At 40.5% G+C, this 21844-nt stretch overlaps 1 protein-coding gene across 6 annotated transcripts in view; it reads right to left on the reverse strand.

Moving 5' to 3' along the window:
* fmn2b (formin 2b) overlaps positions 1 to 20400 on the reverse strand; it is a 46128-nt gene extending 25728 nt beyond the window's left edge. For 5 of the 6 annotated variants that reach the window (XM_077738331.1, XM_077738330.1, XM_077738333.1 and 2 more), the window contains exons 1-4: positions 18375 to 20400; positions 9659 to 9900; positions 5580 to 5752; positions 3413 to 3548 (exon numbers count right to left, since the gene is read on the reverse strand). In XM_077738331.1, coding sequence (XP_077594457.1) covers positions 3413 to 3548; positions 5580 to 5752; positions 9659 to 9900; positions 18375 to 19969 — 2146 coding nt within the window. In that variant the 5' untranslated portion in view covers positions 19970 to 20400. The remainder of the gene's footprint in view (positions 1 to 3412; positions 3549 to 5579; positions 5753 to 9658; positions 9901 to 18374) is intronic. The other variant, XM_077738332.1, reaches the window with a different exon arrangement.
* Between the last annotated feature and the right edge of the window lie 1444 nt (positions 20401 to 21844).

Below are 21844 nucleotides of genomic sequence, written 5' to 3' on the forward strand. Positions count from 1 at the left end.
CGTCTCGCAGGCGTAGGGATACGTCATCACTTTCACCAACTATGATTGGGTAGTGATTAGCCACAGCTACCAAACAGTATCTGGAGCTAGCTGCACAAGTAAATATATTGTTGTGTTGATTTAAAGTATTTTCAAGGCGGACTTTACCAGAAATATGACAGAACAGGTCCGACATCATCAGCATTAGCTTCAATGGCGATATAAAAGAAGGAAGAAAGGAGGATGGATATTGTGTATTGTTAAAAATGATATTGGGTGAGTAAATTATGGCTTTATCCCTAAATAATATTTCAATTGTGGACCATGTTCTGATATCAGAAAAGCTCCAGTGTTTGTATTTAATCACTAAAGGCTGCTAGGAAGTGGATTTTATCCCATTTTCGGTTAACCTGTTAAGACCCTGACTGGTGTAGCTTCTTAAAGGGACAGCACATGTACATACAAACTCTTATACATTGACACGTCGGCTCAGTGAAACTGCTCATGGCCATTGTTGGCTTCTTTGATGTGTAGACCGTGTTGTATTACCTTGTTTTGTCACCGGTCTTTTGGTCGCCTGTCCTTTGGTAGCCCGTTGTCGCTGTCCGGGCTACCAAAAGACCGCGACCAAAAGACAGCAACAAAAATACGTGATTTGATTCGTTGAAGGCGCTACGAGAAAATGCACAGACCGCCACTGGTATCTTGTGATGCCTATCGGTCTCTGCAATGCACCAGCAGTGTTCCAGACGCTCATCAATGATGTCTTTCGAGACATGTCGCATCAATTCACGTTTGTTTATCTGACCGACATTTTTATTTTTTCACGTACCCTACGGAGCACAAGCAACTTCTGTGACAGGTGCTGTAATGTCTTTTGGAGAACTGCCTGTACGGGAAGGTAGAGTAATGCGAGTTCCACAGACCACCTTCCTCAAGTTCATCGTGGCCGACAGGGAACTCCGGATGGACCCTATGAAGGCGACCATTGCTCAATGGCCCAGGCCTGAAGGAAGGAGCTACAGAGCTTTTTGGGATTTCTGCCCCTCATCACTCAAAGTCCCCTTTTCATTGGTCAGAGGCAGCAGAAGCCTCTTTTAGAGATAAAGGCCCATTTTACATCAGAACCTGACCTACAGTTTTTTGTGGAGGTGGACAACTCGGAAATAACTGCAGACTGGAGGATGGGAAGATGTACCCTTTGCCCCTTCTTTTCCTGTAGGCTGACTGAGGCCAAATACACTTACGGCATTGGGGACCGCAAATTGCTGGCTCTTAAGCTTGCCCTAGAGGAGTGGCGGCATCATCTGGTAGGACCCAATTACTTATTTGTGTTCTAGATCAACCATTAACATTTATAACGGTGGTTCTTAACCTTGTTGGAGCTAACGAATCCCATTATTTTAATATGCGCATTCACCAAACTCTAATTTAGTCTATAATCTTTAGAAAGTGGGATTTATGGGTGTGTGAGTGTATGTATGTATGCTAAGATATTCTCACTGCGTTTGTCCAAACCATGGAATGTAGAGACAATTTTAATTCTTTTTGGTGGCCAGAAACGGCTGTCGGATCCTAATAGACGAGTGATTGCATTTCTTCAATTTCTCTAAGTGAGCAAAACTCAATCTCTTATTTGTTAAAAATTCCATTTTTCAAAAGATATTTTTTTTAATTGCGCAATGATTATCCATCGGGCCTCCCTGCTTGTGTAAAATAAAATATAAATTTTTCAATTCAAGATATATAAATTCCTCGCAGCACTGATTGGCAAAGCAATGTCATGTGATCATCTGCAGCCAATGATGGTTAATTGGGGAATGTAATCGTGAATAGACACGATGAGTCGTTGTATCTTGACATCCGCAGCAAAGGTTCCACGAACCCCTGAGACCGACTCATCGAACCCTAGGGTTCGATTGAACCCAGGTTAAGAATTACTAATTTAAAAACTATCAAGGTAGCCCAGAGACTTGTCAAGCCAGCTGAGCCATTTTTTTCAGTGGGTTTGATTTTACTTTCTCCTACTTTCTCCTAAGCTTGACGCTCTATCACACATTTCCAAACCGTCAGATATATATATATATATATATATATATATATATATATATATATATATATATATATATATATATATATATATATATATATATATATATATATATATATATATATATATATATATATATATATATATATATATATATATATATATATATATATATATATATATATATATATATATATATATATATATATATATATATATATATATATATATATATATATATATATATATATATATATATATATATATATATATATATATATATATATATATATATATATATATATATATATATATATATATATATATATATATATATATATATATATATATATATATATATATAGATAGATATATATATATATATATATATATATATATATATATATATATATATATATATATATATATATATATATATATATATATATATATATATATATATATATATATATATATATATATATATATATATATATTTACTAAATTATTTTTTAAATAAAAACAGGAATAATTGATTAAAAAATTATAATTATTGATTAAAAAGGGGTAAAATCAGGAAATTTAATATACATAATTTGATCCCAAAACAGAAAGTCATCAGTCATGATTTACTTTCCCGGGTGTGATCTATACTGTTCCTTTTTTTCAACTTTTTATTTACGATTTAAGAGGTAAAATTGTTTCTTGAGGTTGAGTTTGAGTTTGATTTATTTAATTAGGGACAGCACACATTAATGAACCTATTCATACACATTGTGTGCCTTCAATTCTAGTACTTGTGTGTTGCATGCACATAATTCATTTCATTATTCGTGAGCCATTAGCTTTGTTGCATATATTGCGAGGAAATGCCCTGTTTAGTAATCTGTGTCAAGTTGTTCATTCTGTCGTTCAAATTATTACAATTAATTTATTCAGTCATTTTCAACACATATCCTTATCCTTCAATGGGTAACAGGGTGCTGGAGCCTATCCCAGCTGACTGTCGGTGAAAGACAGACTACACCCTATACTAATCGCTGGTCAATTGTCAGTCACACATAGAGATGGACAATTACGGGAACTCGCAATAAAACCATCACTGATTGGCAATCGGTCACACGCTGCCCGCACCCAAGACAGGAGAATACACCAGTACAACTTCAGTAACTATCTGCTATTGACTTTTATGAAATTGGAATCGTCAGTAAAGCCTCTCCTCTGTCCATGTGATGGTCAGTCTTACAGCAGAAGAGTAACACAGTGATGTTAATAAGCTTTAAAAGAAAGTTAATGCATTGGATTACTCATTCCCGGAAGAAATGTTATATTAGTTTCATCTCGCATATAGATACTACATACAGTACAAAGAGTTGATCTCACCAGAATATGGGGCTTTGACTTCAGTGCTTTCCCCACAAGGTTTGTAATGTTTAAGATGATGTTTTTGCTTCTGATCGAGAGGATCAAGGGTAATGGCTGGCTGGGTAACAGCAGCCCATGTATACAGCTGATCTTGCTGAGGAAACAAATTATTTTTCATTATAATGAAGTCAAAATGTGTGTGTGTGCATATACACATGTGTATATATACAGTTGTGATCAAAAGTTTACATACACTTGTGAAGAACATAATGTCATGGCTCTCTTGAGTTTTCAGTTATTTCTACAACTCTGATTCTTCTCTGATAGTAATTGTAACAGAGACTTCTTTGTCACAAAAAACATTCATGAAGTTTGGTTCTTACATAACTTAATTATGGGTGAACAGAAAAAGTGATCAAATCTGCTGGGTCAAAAAATAAATACAGCAACACAAATTAGCAATTTTGGTAGCAATTTTGGTAGCAATTTTGGTAGCAATTTTAGTGGCTTAGAAAGTTGTGTCAGTGGAATGAGCTTCATAGGATGGCCTCTTAAATTCTTGTGAGTGATTATGAGTGACTGCAGCTGGTAACTTCTCTGAGACCATTTAAATAGGCCTAGTTGGATGCTAACGCCCACAAACGCTACAATGGGAAAGTCAAAGGAGATCAGCATGGATCTGAAAAAGCGAAGGAACAAGTCAGGAAAGTCACTTGGAGCCATTTCAAAGCAGCTGCAGGTCCCAAGAGGAACAGTGCAAAAAAATGTTTGTAAGCTTAAAGTGCATGGCACTGTTTTGTCACTGCCACAATCAGGAAGAAAACACAAGCTATCACCTGCTTCTGAGAGAAACGTTTTAAGGAACCGTGAAGATTCAACTGAGAATCACCAAAAAGCAGATCTGCCAAGAAGCTGCTGGAACACAAGTGTCAGTGTCCACAGTCAAGCGTGTTTTGCATCTCCATGGACTGAGAGGCTGGCGTGCAAGAAGGAAGCCCTTGCTCCAAAAGCGGCACCTTAAGGCTCGATTGAAGTTTGCTACTGATCACATGGACAAAGAGAAGACATTCTGTAGGAAAGTTCTATGGTTAGACAAAACAAAAATCAAGCTATCAAGCAACAATGCCCAGCAATATGTGAGAAAACGGGGGACCCTTTAACAGCAAGTACACCATGCCTACCGTCAAGGATGGTGGTAGTATTATGATGTGGGGCTGTTTGCTGCCAATGGAACTGGTGCTTTACAGAAAGTAAATTGGATAATGAAGAAGGAGGATTACCTTCAATTTCTACAAGATAATCTAAAGTAATCCGCCCAAAGATTGGGTCTTGGGCACAGTTGGGTGTTCCAACATGACAATGACCCCAAACACACATCAAAATTGGTAATGGAATGGCCAAATCTGGCTAAAATTAGGATTTTCAAATGGCCTTCCCAAAGTCTTGACTTAAATCCAATTGAGAATTTGTGGACACTGCTGAAAAAAAAAAACAAGTCCATGTCAGAAAGCCATCAAATTTAACTGAACTGCACCAATTCTGTCAAGAGGAGTGGTCAACGATCCAACCAGAAGCTTTTCAAAAGCTTATGGATGGTTACCAACGCGCCTGATTGAAGTGAAAATGGCCGCGGAACATGTTACAAATATTAGCCCTTCTGTTTGACCCAGCAGATTTGATCACTTTTTTTTCTGTTCACCCATAATAAAGTCATAAAAGAACCAAACTTCATGAATGTTTTTTGTGACAAGAAGTATCTATTCCAATCACTCTATCAGAGAAAAATCTGAGTTGTAGAAATAACTGGAAACTCAAGTAAGCCATGACATTGTTCTTCACAAATGTTAACTTTTGACCACAACTGTATGTATGCACACAATTCCAATAAATGTTATTCTAGCCTTACTTTATCACAGTAATTAACAAATGGAATTAGGAATGAAGAGTAATATAAACATAGGCAAATGTGGACTTTATATGTACTAATTTTAATCAAATTATGAATAAGACAATAAAATCAGTATCATTCTACAACATTCATTCATTCATTTTCTGAACCGCTCATCCTCACAAGGGTTGAGGGCGGCACTTGCACCGTACCCAGCTAACAACAGGCACCAGTATTGCCTGTAAATCGAGGGAGAGTAACCCCTGTGATTGTAGCCTTACAGCTTTAGCTACATACATTAAACTTAGGTGATCTTGTAGAGGTCATATTTGTTGCTCCTAGCTGTTGTTTGAAGCAGTCCGTGAAAGGAAGAAGAAGACCCATTGCTAATATTTTGGAGCATAGTCTCTCAGCTTCTTCTGGCTCTTCCTCCTGCTGTTGAAGAAACAGTTTCTCCAAGAGGGTTCTACCTAGACATTCATAGACCAGGAGAAATATAAAATAGTTTTTTTTAAATAAAAAGACCAATAAATGCGTGAAACTATCACATTTTTAGTTGTTATGGAAAAGTGTTTTTTTTATATTTAGTTCTAATTAAAGTAGTACCTCTACTTGTAAAAGTTTCTACTTAGGCTTCCATTGAATCAAATTGAAGTGAATACTTTTATTGTCTTTATAAAAGTATAATGAGATTTAAAGCTAACACCACAAAGTGCACAAATAAAAACAACAAATGAATAATCAACAAATATGTTAGTAGTCCAAGTGAGATCAGCAGAGCAGAGTGGCCCTGTTCCGTCTGAAGTCCACGATGAGTTCTCTGGCTTCGTCTAAGGACCTCATCTCTGTGGGCTATCTCATTTTCCCTTGAGGTCATCCCCACTACTGTTGTATAATCCGCAAAATGCACAATGTTGTTTTCAGGGTGCGTGGGACTGAAGTCGTGTGTGTAGAGCGAGTAGAGTAGTGGACTCAGCACACAGCCTTGGGGCAAGCCGGTTCTGAGCGTCCGGACGGATGAGAGGTGGCAACCCAGCTTCACGTTGTTATCATTTACAACAACGTGAAGCTGAAGCTGAACGCAAGCCATTGTAAAGTGGATCCATACATGACATAGGACAGGAATCCATATTTACAAAGTAATGTTTATTAACAAAACATTATTGCCAAAAAAAAAACTTGAGTACCCAAAAACTGCAACTGAGTCAACGAGTAACACCAAGGGGCTAAGTAAAACAAAAACAGCACGGCTGAATCGGTAAATAAACTACGACTTTCATAGTACAAAACCTAAAAATGAAACATCAAAAGTCGCCGTGAAATTTCAGCGAAGTGTTTGTTGGGCAAGCAAAAGGGTAGGCAACGCAAACAATACTCCAACAATCGTCTGATTGTGGCAGGTGTTCTTAAATAGCGGATTCACCAATCTGCTGCAGGAGTGTTGGTACTGCCCTGCCTTTTTGGTTTAATCAGCTGCTTGAAAGGTAAACACATCAATGAAGGCAACGATCCAGGAACGCTGGATCTAGGAACGTTCCTCAGGGTCATACCCCTCCCAGTCAGATATAGTAACTCCTACCCCGCCTATGGGAGTCATGAATGCTCTGCACCAGTGGTCTCAAACCGGTCCTCAAAGGGCCGCAGTGGGTGCAGGTTTTCATTCCAACTCAACAAGGATACCTTTTGCAAGTGCAATCAGTTAATTAGATTCAGGTGCTACTTATTTTAAAGACACCTGATTGGTTAAAATGTCAGCACTGGATCGGTTGGAACAAAAACCAGGACCCACTGCGGCCCTATGTGGAACCGGTTTGAGATTACTGCTCTGCACAGTGTACACAGGGCCGCCATCAGCCAGACGAGGTGGAGTGTTTAGAGGGCAGGAAAACACCGGTTTGAGCAGGGAGACATGGAACACGGGATGAACTTTCATGGAGATGGAATGTCTGAGTCGGATTATCACCGGGTTCACAATAGTGTCTATCTTTGGACCAAGCTTCCCGGATTCTCACTTGGACTACTAATTCCCAAGCGAGGCAAATCCCGCGTAGACAGCCAGACAATCTGGCCAGGACGATAGGTTGGGGTAGGTCTCCTATGACGGTCAGTAAATATGCGGTTGCGGTCTGTCGTGCAGACCAGTGCCGCCCAAGTGTCCCTCCAGGCCATGTGGGAAACCTGGATAGTATTCTCCACAATGACCGTAGCCATGCAGTACTTTATGTTAGACAGTACAGTAATGTGGAGGACAAAAAAATTGAGATGCGAGGAAAATTCTGAGCACATTTTTGCTTTGGCATACGAGACAAATTTGAGATACTTGACAGTTCCCGATACGGCCGTCAAGTGGCGAGAACAGTATTACTATGTCTTTCTCGCTGCATCTCTCGCTTAAATATCTACGAGCACCGTAAGGGTTGAAATTTTACATTTAATCAGTTCCAAATTAAAGGTAAACAATGGGTCCAAATGAAACCAGTGTGATGAAGGACTATCCATCATTTTCAAGCTGCGCAGTGATATTTATAACGTGATGGCCTTAGTTTAATATGGCTAAAAGATAAACAGTTAGCGGGAGATAGCGAGTCAATAATCTGTGAAAAAGCCAGCGGAATTTACATGGGCTTGAAAGCAAAGCAAGCATCTTAAAAAGACAGCAGCTGAACCCTTCAGAGCGAGTCCTGACTGGTTCGATAATTTATTAAACGAAATGGGACTCGGTTCTGAGCCATGGAGCAGCATCACGTTCTAACTGGGTGGAATACATGAACACATTATCACCTTTGCCTCGGTTATAGCACAACAAAGTTACACTCATTTAACTTTGTGTTTCATAATCTAAATTAATTTAAGTTAAATTTTAAGTGTATTATTCTTTTCTACCTCTCCCTCTTTCCCCACCTATGTCTCCCCCTCTCCCCCTTTCCCCACTCCCACTTTCTCTCTCCTCTCCCCCTATCTGACCCATAGCCCCTTTTCCGACCACTACTTTAGTCTTTTTATGGGACCATGGTGGAGCACCTATGGCAGCGGTGAGTTCCTGATTTGTCTGCTTTAGACCCTTGTTGGTCCTGGTATTGTTTCTTGGGATTTCCTGGGTTTACATAACATGATTTTTAGTTTTTAAGTTGTGCTCTTACCTGCACGTATATGGATGATTACTCAGCTGCCACTCACATATTCACAACTTTGAAAATGTCTTTGCATTTCTTCTTCATTTCAATGACTATTTTTTTGCTGACATACATACATAACATCTGCATTCATAGTTCATAGTGCACATACTTTTGAATGGGATGTATTAAAGTATTAAAGATTGTGGACTGAATTAAAACCGCTTCTGAAACAATTAATTTCAGAAGTAGAGGTTCCACTGTATATTATTGAATCTCGATGTGGTAAATAAAACAATGGGAGCTGCAAAATGAATAGAACATTTATGTTTATTTTTTATTGGTTATCACTTTGGTTTAACCTGTATAATTGGGAATTGAAATATTAATTCAGTTTACATTTTGGAACTGTAATCTTGACGAGGTCCCCGGTGCCATGTGGTGAGCATGTCTCCTTCATAGCAAGGGTTGAATAATGGTTTGAAACTTTCAATATGGAGTTTGCATCTTCTCCAGACACTATCTAAACTTGGACTTTTTCAATTGTAGCTATTGTCAGAGTGTATTGAAACAATTGCCATTTCTTATATTTTAATTGGCTAGACACTACAAACATCTTTTGGTTTGTATCTGTTTTCATTTATTTAAATCAGTCTTCAAAATAAAAGAAACCAATAATAATTGCACAAAGGGGGCTGAACCAGGGGTGTCGAAATCTGTTTGGTCTGCAGGCCATGGTAGCTAGATCTCACCTGGTCCTGACCTGTTTAATTTTGGGCAAAAAGTGAACTTACTGTGCGCGGTTGATAGCGCTAGACTTCCAATCCATTTTGACTGGGAGAAGTGAATTAATGTTTCTTCATTTTGGGGGCATTTCTATATTGCGTCCTTGTTTATTGTTCCCTTTCTGTTAATTTTGGGGGATTTACGGGTTACTTCCAGTTAGTTTTGGACCATTTTAAGGTTCCTCGTTAACTCATTGGCTACAATTTACGGTGTCTCTTTGAATAAAGAGGGCAAAATAATGACTGACTGCGGATATGAAATTAAGCAAAGTATAGTAGTGCTTACATCCCATCACACAACTCACACAATTCTGGTTTTACAGCTACTGTGTCGAAAAAATAAAAGTTTCAGGTGTACGTACAGTAGGAATCTAAAAAAGGCCCTATCAGGCAGAACAAACCTGCGGTCTGGATCGGACACCCTAGCAGGCCCTATCCCGTGGGCCTTATATTAAATATTACTGGCATAAGCAATCACCTGTGAAGAAATCTTGGAGGCTGCATGTTGCAATTTGTCCACAGGAAGATCTTCTGGTATCACAAATGGGTTGGCTCCCTCCGCCTCTGTATCTGCAGTCTAAATTCCCAGCATCATCATTGCTTTGCTTGCATCTCATTTTCTTTTCTAGCTCCTCAGTCCAGTCAGCTGAGCGACTCAGACGACGAGCATTTGGTTTGTAGCTTTGTCTTGGTAATAACTGCTGATCACCACCCATTATCCTGTGAGCAAATACTGATTAATTAATCATAACAGCCACAATAAGAACACTAAGAAAATATTTTGTTCTAAAATTGCATCTCTTTTCCTGCTGATACATATTTAAATATTTATCTGGTCAATTCCACAGTTTCTCAGTAAGTTGAAGGTCTCGGTACGATATTGTTTCTGGTTATATGCTGTTGTTTCCTATCAATAATTCAATTATGGAATACGAATTAAAGCGTTTCCCTCTAAAAATGTTTTTCTTTGTAATAATTAATAATTTTCTCGTGTATAAGCCACATCCTTAAAATTGTTGAATTTTATGATTTCTCGTGTATAAGTCACTCCCTGATTCACAATTTTAATTGATTGATTGATTGATTAGCCTCTCTGGTACTAAATTCTGGGGGCCAAGCTTCTTTTTGTTCTGTATTGTATTGTATGTCGGAGTGATAAAAAACAGGTTAAAAATGTTCTCTTTTAGTCGTCTAGTTTTAAAAATTCTGCGACCAACTTTGGTCTTGTCCAGAGGTAGTTAGATTTGTGGGGTCATCTGGACACGAAAAAAGATGCTCAGTATTGTGGGGGGAAAAGTTGCATTTTGGGCAGGCATCTTGTATTCCTGGATCGATCCTGGACAGGTAGCTGTTTAGTTTCCTGCTCTAGCCTGACCTGAGCCTGGCAAGCTTGGATCTCACCTTCCTGCTCAGCAGTTTTTCTTCTTGGTTTATTAGAGGTGGAAAGGCATTGAGGACTTTGTTGGGTTTTGCCTTGTTGAGGATGTTTTGAACTTCTTTGGTGTGAATGGATTCGATGCATTGTTTGTAGTCTTCTTTGGTAGGATTTGGCTTGTCGTATTCTTTTTCTATTTCCTTGCCATGCTCTGTGATGATGGTTTTTTTCATCTTTCTTGGTTTCTGGTTTGCTTGAAGTCTGCGACCTGGATGGCCTTCAAGATGGCATGCCGCCAGGTACTGCTTTCCGATCATTTCACAGTGCTCCTTCAGAGGCATAACCGCGCACTCAGCATGCAGGTGGTCTATGGCTGACATAGAAAGACATCCAGATGCTATGCTATCCTGAGTGCTTGGTTTTGAATTGATTGAAGCCGGTTCCAGTGTGTGTCTTTAATTATTGGCGACCATACTGGGCTCGCATATTCAAGGAGAGAGCGGACGATAGATTTGTATGTTAGGAGTAGTGTTTCTTTTTCACAACCCCAGCTGGAGCCTGCTAGTGATTTAAGTAGGTTCAGCTTTTTCTTTGCTACTAAAATTGTAAGGTTGCCATTGGAGAGCGTGTCAGAAGAGAGCAGGAACTACAACAACTTCAACACCTGCCTCCCGTGCATTTTTGGAATATTTTGACGGGAAGAGAAAAGCAAACAACCCTTGATAGGCTGCAAATGAAACTAGAATTAAGTTTTAGTGTAAGGTTACAATAAACTTATTTTGAGTGTGTGTATAAATTTGTTTATGTTATGTTACGAGTGTGTTGCCGTGGAAAGTCTCTGTCTCTCTCCCTCCCTGTCCCTCTGTCCCTCTTACTTTGTTAATAGATGGCAAATTAGAACAAATAAAAATGTTTTTCCAATATTCTATTTTTGGTGTTTTTTCAGAGGGTTAGAATGAATTAATTAGTTTTTAGTTCTTATCTATGGGAAACGTTTGTTTTAGTTACGAGTAAATCGACATACGAGCTCAGTCTCGGAATGCATTAAGCTTGTATCTCAATGTACCACTTTATAGTGTTCACCAAGTCTCTTTGTGCAATAGTAGCATGGAATACGCATTACACAGGAATTGTCAGGCCTTGACCAGACTGGTGGCTGGGTGTGCCTGTCCCCCAATCACAGGCCCAGCCCGTAACGAGTGGAGTAATGCCAGGTGCAAGCCATCAGCCATTAAGCAGTATATAAGGCCACCAGGAACCTGACCAAGCTGCTGGATCGTCTTATCAGTTTACTGTAAAGTACCCTCTTGCATTTCCTATTGCTTACTTGTAGATCGACGACCTCTGTTTGTACTCAGGAGTTCGACCACGCCAAGCCCCACAGACCAAGGAACGGAACAAAGATCATCGAGACCAAGATTACGGAGCAAGAACAACGGACCAAGATTACGGATAAAGGACAATGGACCAATATTACGGAACAAAGACAACGGACTACAGATCGACGGACTACGACCACGCAACCTACCCGGAACCCACCAGTGCTCGCCAGCCACGTGACTATCCAAATAAAGATTTTGGAAAATAACTAAGCTCAACCCTGGCCTGCTTTGGGGTCCACAACCACGATCATAACAGGTATAGAGGCTGATACTTTAACAATCGACTGCAAGTGTGACAGGGTGAAGTAGTTGATGTTATACATGAGTGCAGGTGTTAAGTTAAAAAGGGACTCATGCCGCTTAGCATGCGTTAAACACACGGCGATGACGTAATGGGCACGCGCAAGTCACGCAGTGATTAACCAATGGTCATAGACCTTGGTATAGTATAATAACGGGCTATTCAGACATTTCTCTAAGTTGGTTTGAAATACAACAAAGGACCTGTCTGATTATTTCACCCGTCTTTTAAAGGTATGTTGCTTTGTTTTGAATATCGATTGAGTGTGAGATGTGCACGAGGCAATAAGTAGCATGTGAGAAAGAACGTAATGCTTAGTGATGCTTGTTTACTTTTTTTATGTGTGCGCGTAAATGTGCGAGTCTCGGGTATTGTTTACAGCAAGCTACCTTCGGCCGCTGGTTGTTTATTTTTTCATGTGTGCGCGTAAATGTGCGAGTCTCGGGTATTGTTTAAAGCGAGCTACCTTCGGCCGCTGGTTGTTTACTTTTTTTATGTGTGTGCGGGAATGTGCGAGTCTCGGGTGCATTGTTTACAGCAGGCTACTTTCGGCCGCCGTTATAACGGTAGCATAAATAGTATGCAGTATATGACGGCCGGAACAAAAGGTAACAAGTTACAATACTCATAAGTTATAATCGTTTATGCAGCAAGTACATTGCTTTGGATTATAACGGGTTGTTAATATGTTACTATGTATATATTTGAGTGTTATTGTATATTATGTTTTGTGTGAATTGCTTTGATATAACTAAAGTTGGTTTGAAATACAACAAAGGACCTGTCTGATTATTTCACCCGTCTTTTAAAGGCGAAATACTGCTACCCCGTGGAAAATCACGGGTACAACATTTTTGGAGGCATCGCTGGGATTGCTGCTTAGATGACCAGTATTCACAACCTGACTACTGAATGCTGAGCCAGCAGAACCAACCACATCCAGGAACAAGACAGTGAGGAGAGGCGTTGTGGTGAAAAGGGACGTGAAGTTGGCAGAGTACTCGTCATCTGAGGCCAGTAGAGATCATCAGAGAGACGGTAAAAACGTGCCAGTTCAGTGCTCACACTTTTGCATCATAAACCAAACTCCTACTGTGTTGAGAAAATGGAAATGGAACGGGAGCAGTTACGCCTGAAAGTAGAAGGAATGTTGCACAAGCTAACAGTTAATGACCTGTTAGAAATATGTGATTTCCTTAACATAGGGAGTCCGAAACGCATATCAAAATTCAAATTGTTGTGTCACATCGCTAACCACCTGGAAAGGAACGAACTCAAAGACGAGGACCAAGGTATGTCTGAGTTGTTAAAATTAAAAGAGGGGATAAGGATGTTGTATGAAGACAGAAGACTGGGGTGGCAGAGACTTTTTGGGGCAAAGCAGGCAATAAATAGTAAACACTTGGCCTCTCTTGAGCGCGAAAAAATTCTCAAGAGGGACCTTGAAGCCATGAAACAAGAACAAGCTAGGCATATTGGAGAGAGCGATAAGCAAAGAAGAGATTTGTTGGAGCAGCTCTCTGCGAGAAATGAAGCTATAGAAATTTACAAAGCTGAGAGAGAAAATCAGCGGTACGAAATTATAGAATTGAAGAACCAGCTTGACAAAACAGTTGGCTGTTTAGCAAAGGCAGCAACAGATGTGGAGGCAAAAGAATTGAAACTTTTATCTTATGAAGAGGAAATAGCCCAACAGAAAAAAAACTCTTGGCGCTAGAAAACTTGCATACTGATGAAATCGTTCAATCTAAAGATCACATCATCAAAAGACTGGAAGAGGACATATCGCAACAGAGAGAAGCCTTTCAGAAAAAGATTGACCATCTTGAACTTCAGTTTGAACAAGCCGAGCAGCAGAAAACTGATGAGATTAGAATACTACAAGAAGAGCAAAAGGCTCTGGAGAAACAGGTAGACATGCTTGTTGCGGAGAAGGAGAAACTTTTTCAGACCAAGCAAGCAACAGAAAGAGAGAATATGGCATCTCGCCAGAGGGAGGAAGTACTGAAAGAGGAGCTTGAATTACTGAAGCTGGAAAAAGTTACATTCTTGAAAGAAAGGGAACAAGAACAGGCGAATGAGAGGTTAAAGATAGAATCAACAAGAGCTTTGACCCAATATGGTAGAGATACTGACAAGTCTCCCCTTGAATGTCAAAAATCTAGTGAATCAATTCCTACTCAACAGACAAAGACGAGTAGATTCCCAAAGGTCAAACCAAAACCAGACATTCGGACATCAAGAAACGTACAAGCTAAACCTCTGAACGCAAAAGAAATGAGCTCCTCTTCAAATCTTGAATCCGCTGGCAACAGGACAAATGAAACTGAACCAGAACCGACGGAGATACAGAAATCGAATTGGAAGGAGCCTTCGAATAAACTTGTGCATGTTTAAAACTGTACCCGTTGTGATGTGACAGGTTATTCACCATTTTATCTACTGTTCGGGAGGTCGCCGAGGCTTCCAGTGGACATGCTCTTTGGACTGTGCAACAGGTCCGATGCAGATGGACAGCAGGACTATGTGGAGAAATTGAGACGAGGGATGGAGGAGGCGTACACCATTGCCTCCGAGAACGCACGGAAAGCGGCAGAAAAAGGTAAAAAGCACTATGACGCTAAAGTGAAGAGTTCTGTGCTACAACCAGGAGAACACGTCCTGATGAAAAACATGACACCAAGAGGAGGACCTGGGAAACTCCGTGACTTCTGGGAAGATACAGTTCACACAGTGGTGAAGCAAATGGGATCTGACCTACCAATTTATGAAGTTAGGCCAGAAAGAGGTAAAGATCGTTCCAGAGTTCTGCACAGAAATCTACTAATGTCTTGTGACCATTTGCCCGTTGAGATAACACCAGAAGAAGGGAAAATCGGCACGAGGACGCCGAGAAAGAAACAGCAGCCGGCATCTCATCAGGAGTCAGACAAAGAAAGCGATGACGAAGATGACTTCCACTATGAGCTACGCCAGCTAAATGAGAGAGGTACCCAAGAGATGGAGCCGGAGCACAGGCCACTGCCAGTGGACCAGACACACGAAGTGAGGGGCCCTGCTTCCGGACCAGTACAACTAGAAGAGGACCATCAGCTGGAGGACCTGCCTGGTGAGTGAGCAAACCCTCCTCTTGAAGGTCCTAGTGATGAGCAGTTATCAGAGACTTCCCCGCCAACCGCCGTGACGGAACCTGAGGCGCTGACTGATGAACGGCCGAGAAGGGAGAGACACCCACCACGACGTACGACCTATGACCATCTTGGAATCCCCTCCTGTTATAGTACACAGTCACCGCAGGAGCGGCTAACTGTTTACCCTGCACCAGGAGTGGCCCCTTGGTTAGTACACCTGCATCCATATTACCTGCAGCCACCTTTTTTGTTTGGACTCCAACAAGCTTGAACCTACAAGGACGACGTGCATGATGCGGTTATGGACTGTTATGGACTGTTATGGACTGTGATTACTGTGCCATCCAGTAAAATGTGGACCGTACGAGTTGTGGATTGTATTTGAACTGTGGCCCGTGCCGCCTGGACTTTTATGAGCATCGGCTCACCAAAGTGGAAATGTTTGGGAGTATGTTAATGTCGGGACGACATTTGTTTTTGTGGGGGAGAGTGTGACAGGGTGAAGTAGTTGATGTTATACATGAGTGCAGGTGTTAAGTTAAAAAGGGACTCATGCCGCTTAGCATGCGTTAAACACACGGCGATGACGTAATGGGCACGCGCAAGTCACGCAGTGATTAACCAATGGTCATAGACCTTGGTATAGTATAATAACGGGCTATTCAGACATTTCTCTAAGTTGGTTTGAAATACAACAAAGGACCTGTCTGATTATTTCACCCGTCTTTTAAAGGTATGTTGCTTTGTTTTGAATATCGATTGAGTGTGAGATGTGCAAGAGGCAATAAGTAGCATGTGAGAGAACGTAATGCGTAGTGATGCTTGTTTACTTTTTTTATGTGTGCGCGTAAATGTGCGAGTCTTGGGTATTGTTTACAGCAAGCTACCTTCGGCCGCTGGTTGTTTATTTTTTCATGTGTGCGCGTAAATGTGCGAGTCTCGGGTATTGTTTAAAGCGAGCTACCTTCGGCCGCTGGTTGTTTACTTTTTTTATGTGTGTGCGGGAATGTGCGAGTCTCGGGTGCATTGTTTACAGCAGGCTACTTTCGGCCGCCGTTATAACGGTAGCATAAATAGTATGCAGTATATGATGGCCGGAACAAAAGGTAACAAGTTACAATACTCATAAGTTATAATCGTTTATGCAGCAAGTACATTGCTTTGGATTATAACGGGTTGTTAATATGTTACTATGTATATATTTGAGTATTATTGTATATTATGTTTTGTGTGAATTGCTTTGATATAACTAAAGTTGGTTTGAAATACAACAAAGGACCTGTCTGATTATTTCACCCGTCTTTTAAAGGCGAAATACCGCCACCCCGTGGAAAATCACGGGTACAACACAAGCCTTTTGATCAGATTGGGATGTGCTGATAAACACTACGAACACATCTACTGATCCACCGAAGGGCATTGCGCTGATGTGCTCACTCCGGCCGTGTGTGTGTACAAGTTTTTCAAGCTCGGCCCGCAGGCCATATACAGCCCGTTACAGATAACAACATTCGTTTAGAATAACAAAGCATTTATTCATGGCCAAACACATGAAGAACAGTACAGGACGGAAGACGGCACCCCGCCGCACCCCGCCGCACCCCGCCGCACCCCGCCGCACCCCGCCGCACCCCGCCGCATCCCGCCGCATCCCGCCGCATCCCGCCGCATCCCGCCGCATCCCGCCGCATCCCGCCACATCCCACCGCATCCCGCCACATCCCGCCACATCCCACCACATCCCACCACGCTTTTGCTATTTCTGCAGTTTGTTTCTTTTGTTGTCCAGGAGGCTTTTTCTTTTTTTTTTTTAAATGTCATTTTTATTTTTCAATGTATTCAAAATGTTGAGTTTTTCCATTATGAACCTTGAAATTTCCTGCCAAGAGGACAAAGAAGAGAGACAGGGCTCTTTCTATGTCTTAAAATGATTGTTTGTATTTGTTTTAATATTATATCAAGACACTTGAATAAGAAGAGAGTAATAATTTGTGTTCCTTTATAAAATATTTCATTTGTTTGTCATGTGTATTATTCGCCGTCGTCGTCATCGTCATCGTCATCGTCATCGTCATCGTCATCGTCATCGTCATCGTCATCATCATCATCATCATCATCATCATCATCATCATCATCATCATCATCATCATCATCATCATCATCATCATCATCACCATCACCATCACCATCATCATCATCATCATCATCATCATCATCATTATTATTGTTATTATTTTTATTAATATTATGTAAAGTAATCGAATTTAATATGTAATGTAATGTAATATAATGTAATATGTCATCTAATGTTCACCAACCATGAATCTGTGCTGGCCAGTCAGGGCACAAGCAGATCACAACAAATCACACTCACTACCATGGTTAAATTTAGAGTAAACAATCCCTTTTGTGCAATTTAAGAAATTTAATTTAAAACCTGCTAATGTTTTTAAATGTGGAAAAATATGTCTTTTTAACTGTTAATTTTCCGTAACGTCCCGGAGAGTATCCCAGGCTCTTGGCAAAACGCAAACTAATACACTCTAGACTGGTTGGCAGTCAGTCATAGGGCACAGAGCGAGACAAACGTCAATCCGCGCTAACAATCATACATCCACCAGCGGGAATTCAATCCAAGCCACATTGAAGTCAGGCGAGTGAACCTTTCCACAACGAGGCAGCTGTCTTCTTAACAGTATGTTAATATCAATAGTTATGTTGACCATCATTAACCTCCTAGGACCTGGTGTCCACATGTGAACATCACATTTTTTGTTTTCACAAGACTACAATGTTAAATTTTTTTAATACAAGGACCTATGATTTATCTCAGAAAAAACATCATGTAAAAAGATAATTCTTTGCTTTTACACTAACCAGGTCCCAATTAGTCTAAATATCAAAGAGAAATAAAAATGCATGCCTTGCAGGACTCTGTTTTTTAGGAGGATTTCTAACTCATTAAAAATATCAGAACACACTAGTTCATTTGTAACCAAAGTTACCTTTGGAAATTGTGAAAGGCTCTTCTTGTTGACATGGGGCTGTGAGAGGGAGACCAAGCTGGTGAGTGTCCTGATGAACTGAGTTGTCTAGTGGTGGTCTTGATGTATGAAGGGAATATGGGAGGGTAGGGTTTAACCACAGGGCTTGAGGGAGAATAAGCCAGGTTGGATCTGTGGCTATGTTTTACTATTGTGGGGCTCCCTTGACAAGATGGGAGGAAACTGCTGAAGGGGGAAGCATTGGTGCCCGCAGCATCAAAGTGGTCACTGTCTGATACAGTACTCGAGCATTCTACAAGTGACTCAGCACTGCCACTTTCTTCCAACTTTTTCCCTGAAAAATGACTTGCCATGGTGCAAGAGATTTTTGATTGGTTTTCTAAAAGCCGTAAAATTGGTTCATCATTCACAACAGACTCCCACAACTCTTCACTTTGGTCACCTATTGCTTTCTGATCCCATTGAGTGCCAGCATTGCCCAATGTCAGATCAGGGAAGCTGTCAATGCCAGTTGTCATAGTGACTGGGTTGACTCGAGCCCCTCTTTCTGTAGTGATTGCAATAACTGTAGGCAGAGTCTGCAGCACTCGAGTATTTTGGTCTTTTATGACTTCATTACTAATAGAGGCCTTTTTCATCCCCCACTGCTTGGAATTAACCTCAATCTCACCGCTTGTTTCCTTCTCCCCATCTTCGCTCCTCTTGGATACCTCAATTTGGGACAAATGTAATTCTTGTTGTTGCTCAATATGACGGTCTTTATTTGGCATGGCTTTGACCTCCAAAAAAGACAAAGCATCTGCTCCAAGCTCTAGTTCCGGTGTCGAGTAACATATTTCAGTTGGGGATATCTTATGAACTCCATTACTTGGTGTTGTGTTTGCCACTTGTCCCCAGTTGACATTACCTTCATGTTGTATCTGTGACCCAATAACTTCATCAAACCCTCCACATTGTTGGTGGTGCCTGATAGCAAGTTGGATGTCTGCTAGCAAATCCTCATCAGCTGCTGCTGAGTGGAAGCTATAAATGTCTATGTCAGAACCAAAGTTTTCATCTTTCTGAGCTCCCTCCTTTGTGGGAGAGACCGCTGCCGATTCTGCAGCTCTTGATTTTTTCGATTTCCATGGACCATACTCATGTTTGCTTGCATTTACTTCATTTGTTTTGTGTTGCATAAAGCCAGATTCAGTGTCTGATTGCCCGGGTTCATCAGCAGAAAGATCAGTTGGTTTCAAATTGGCCAGGTCATTGTGTTGTGATGTGAGCACATCTTCACTCGAGCCTGTCAAGGAGGAGCACGAGTCTTTACCTTTGAGATGACCTTTTTTCTTCCGGATTGAAAAAGCAGAAGATTTTGACTCACATTTGTTTTTCTTCTTCATCGAACCTGTCCCACACGTAGTTCCTCTTCCTCCCCCACCTCCTCTTGCTCTGGTGTTGATTATTCCTTTAGCTTCATTTTTACCATGGAGTTTCTTTCCAATATGTCTTGTCTTATCTCCTCCCTCACGCGATGCCTCTTGCAGTAAAGGGTAATCTCCATTACCAGATGCAGCTGCAGATTTTTTTTGTTTAGCTTCCTGGTTGCCCATGTTGTCTGAAAATGTCAGATAGTATTTCCTAATCCTGGTGATTTGATCCCGCAGACAGGTGCAGTACTCTCAGTTGAATTAAATGGCATCACGTTTTGGCATTATTAATATTTACATCTTGATTTTGTGGTGCTTCGAACCAAATCATTGCTCGAATCTAGTTGCTGCGCCTTTATGTTGATGCTGTTTCTGAAGAGGCAGCGCAAAGCCCCCACCTCACCAGCCCTCTGTTTTTCTTCATCTCCATCTCAGTGGTATCCTCCCCCGCCACACCATCTGCTGAATAGTGTGACGCAACACCAGGTGGCCATTGGAGATCAATCAGAGAAGTATGATATAAAAAATGGATGAAAAAGAGATGAAGAAAAAATAAAGTCATACCCAATGTAGACAATAATTGTTGTGAGGGCACAAAAGGCTTATTCACTACCGCTCTGGTGATTGTTCCTCACTACATTACCCATGATTCTTAGTTTCCTGATGCGCTAAACAACTTGGAAATTAGAAAGGGTTGTTTTTAATGTGCCCTCACTTAGAAATCTTGTTGTAAAGAAATACTTTCTTAAATTCTTATTTCATATGTATCAAGTAAAATGGTTGATTAAACTTTGTAGTGCATAATTAAGTGATTTCTTACAAAATATCAATTTGTGCCAACACATAGATCATAGAAGGGACAATGATTTTGATGATTGACGAAAAATCTTAATCATTACACAAGGTAACACTTCACAGCCACTTAATTTGTGCAAATTTAAAGAATATTTTAGTTATAGTCCCTTAATTCATTATCTGGGAAACAGTTAAATCAATATAATAAAATTGATTTCATTTTTATTAATACATTCAACAATTTATTGAAATTGTCATTGACATTGGACTGAGGTTCAAGCTAACAGCCTTTGGAACACTCTAAAATGATTTCATAAAGATGTATCTGGTAAAACACTATTTGCATGGCTCTGATGATAGTGCCATAACACTAGGATAATCATGGCATAGTAACTGCCATTAACATGGATGAAATCTCATAACAGATGTATTTAAGTGTCCTAATCCTCACAAACCTCCTAACTCAAACACATTTTTAAACATTGTCAATCTTGCATACAAAGTGACATCATTTATTGAATGGTTTAATGTTATCAGTAATTAGCTTTCATTCATGTTAATGACAACGGGCCCCATAATGCATCTTACGCGCAGCGGCTTTAACTTGGGTGGGTGATTGTGGGGGAATCTATTCAGGGCAAGCACACAAGTCATCAGAAATTAATGTGTACAAAGGAAACGTGTTAGACAGGGGCTGCTTATTGTTTTTATCCCCAACTAGTCTAAAGATAATTTCCGTAAAGGACAGCTATGATTCCATGCAGCAGTGTGGTGTATAGTAAGATTTTCTTATTTTGTTCAAATTATTTTTTTCTGAAAGAGTTGGTGAGGGCGACCCAGCGGCTAAGTGTTAGCGCATTGGCCTCACAGTGGGGGACCTGGGTTCAAATCCGTGTCGGTCCACCTGTGTGGAGTTTGCATGTTATCCCTGGGCCTGCGTTGTTTTTTTTCTGGGTACTCCGGTTTCCTCCCACATTCCAAACACTTGCATTGTAGGCTGATTGGACACTGAATTTCTCCCAGGTATGAGTGTGAATGGTTGTTTGTCTCCTGGTTCCCTGTGATTGGCCTGCCACCAATTCAGGGTATCCCCCGCCTCCGGGCCGAAATCAGCTAGGTTTGGCCCCAGCACCTTCCGTGACCCTAGTGAGGTTAGAAAATGAGATGAGATGAGAGAAGATTTGATTTCAAAAGTGACAAAATATGTGCAAGACATTATTGAAGCTTCCATGGTCAATTCTCTTTATTAGCAAGGAAAAGGAC

This window comes from Stigmatopora nigra, chromosome 18 (assembly GCF_051989575.1).
Source record: "Stigmatopora nigra isolate UIUO_SnigA chromosome 18, RoL_Snig_1.1, whole genome shotgun sequence".
Classification (NCBI taxonomy): Eukaryota; Metazoa; Chordata; class Actinopteri; order Syngnathiformes; family Syngnathidae; genus Stigmatopora; species Stigmatopora nigra.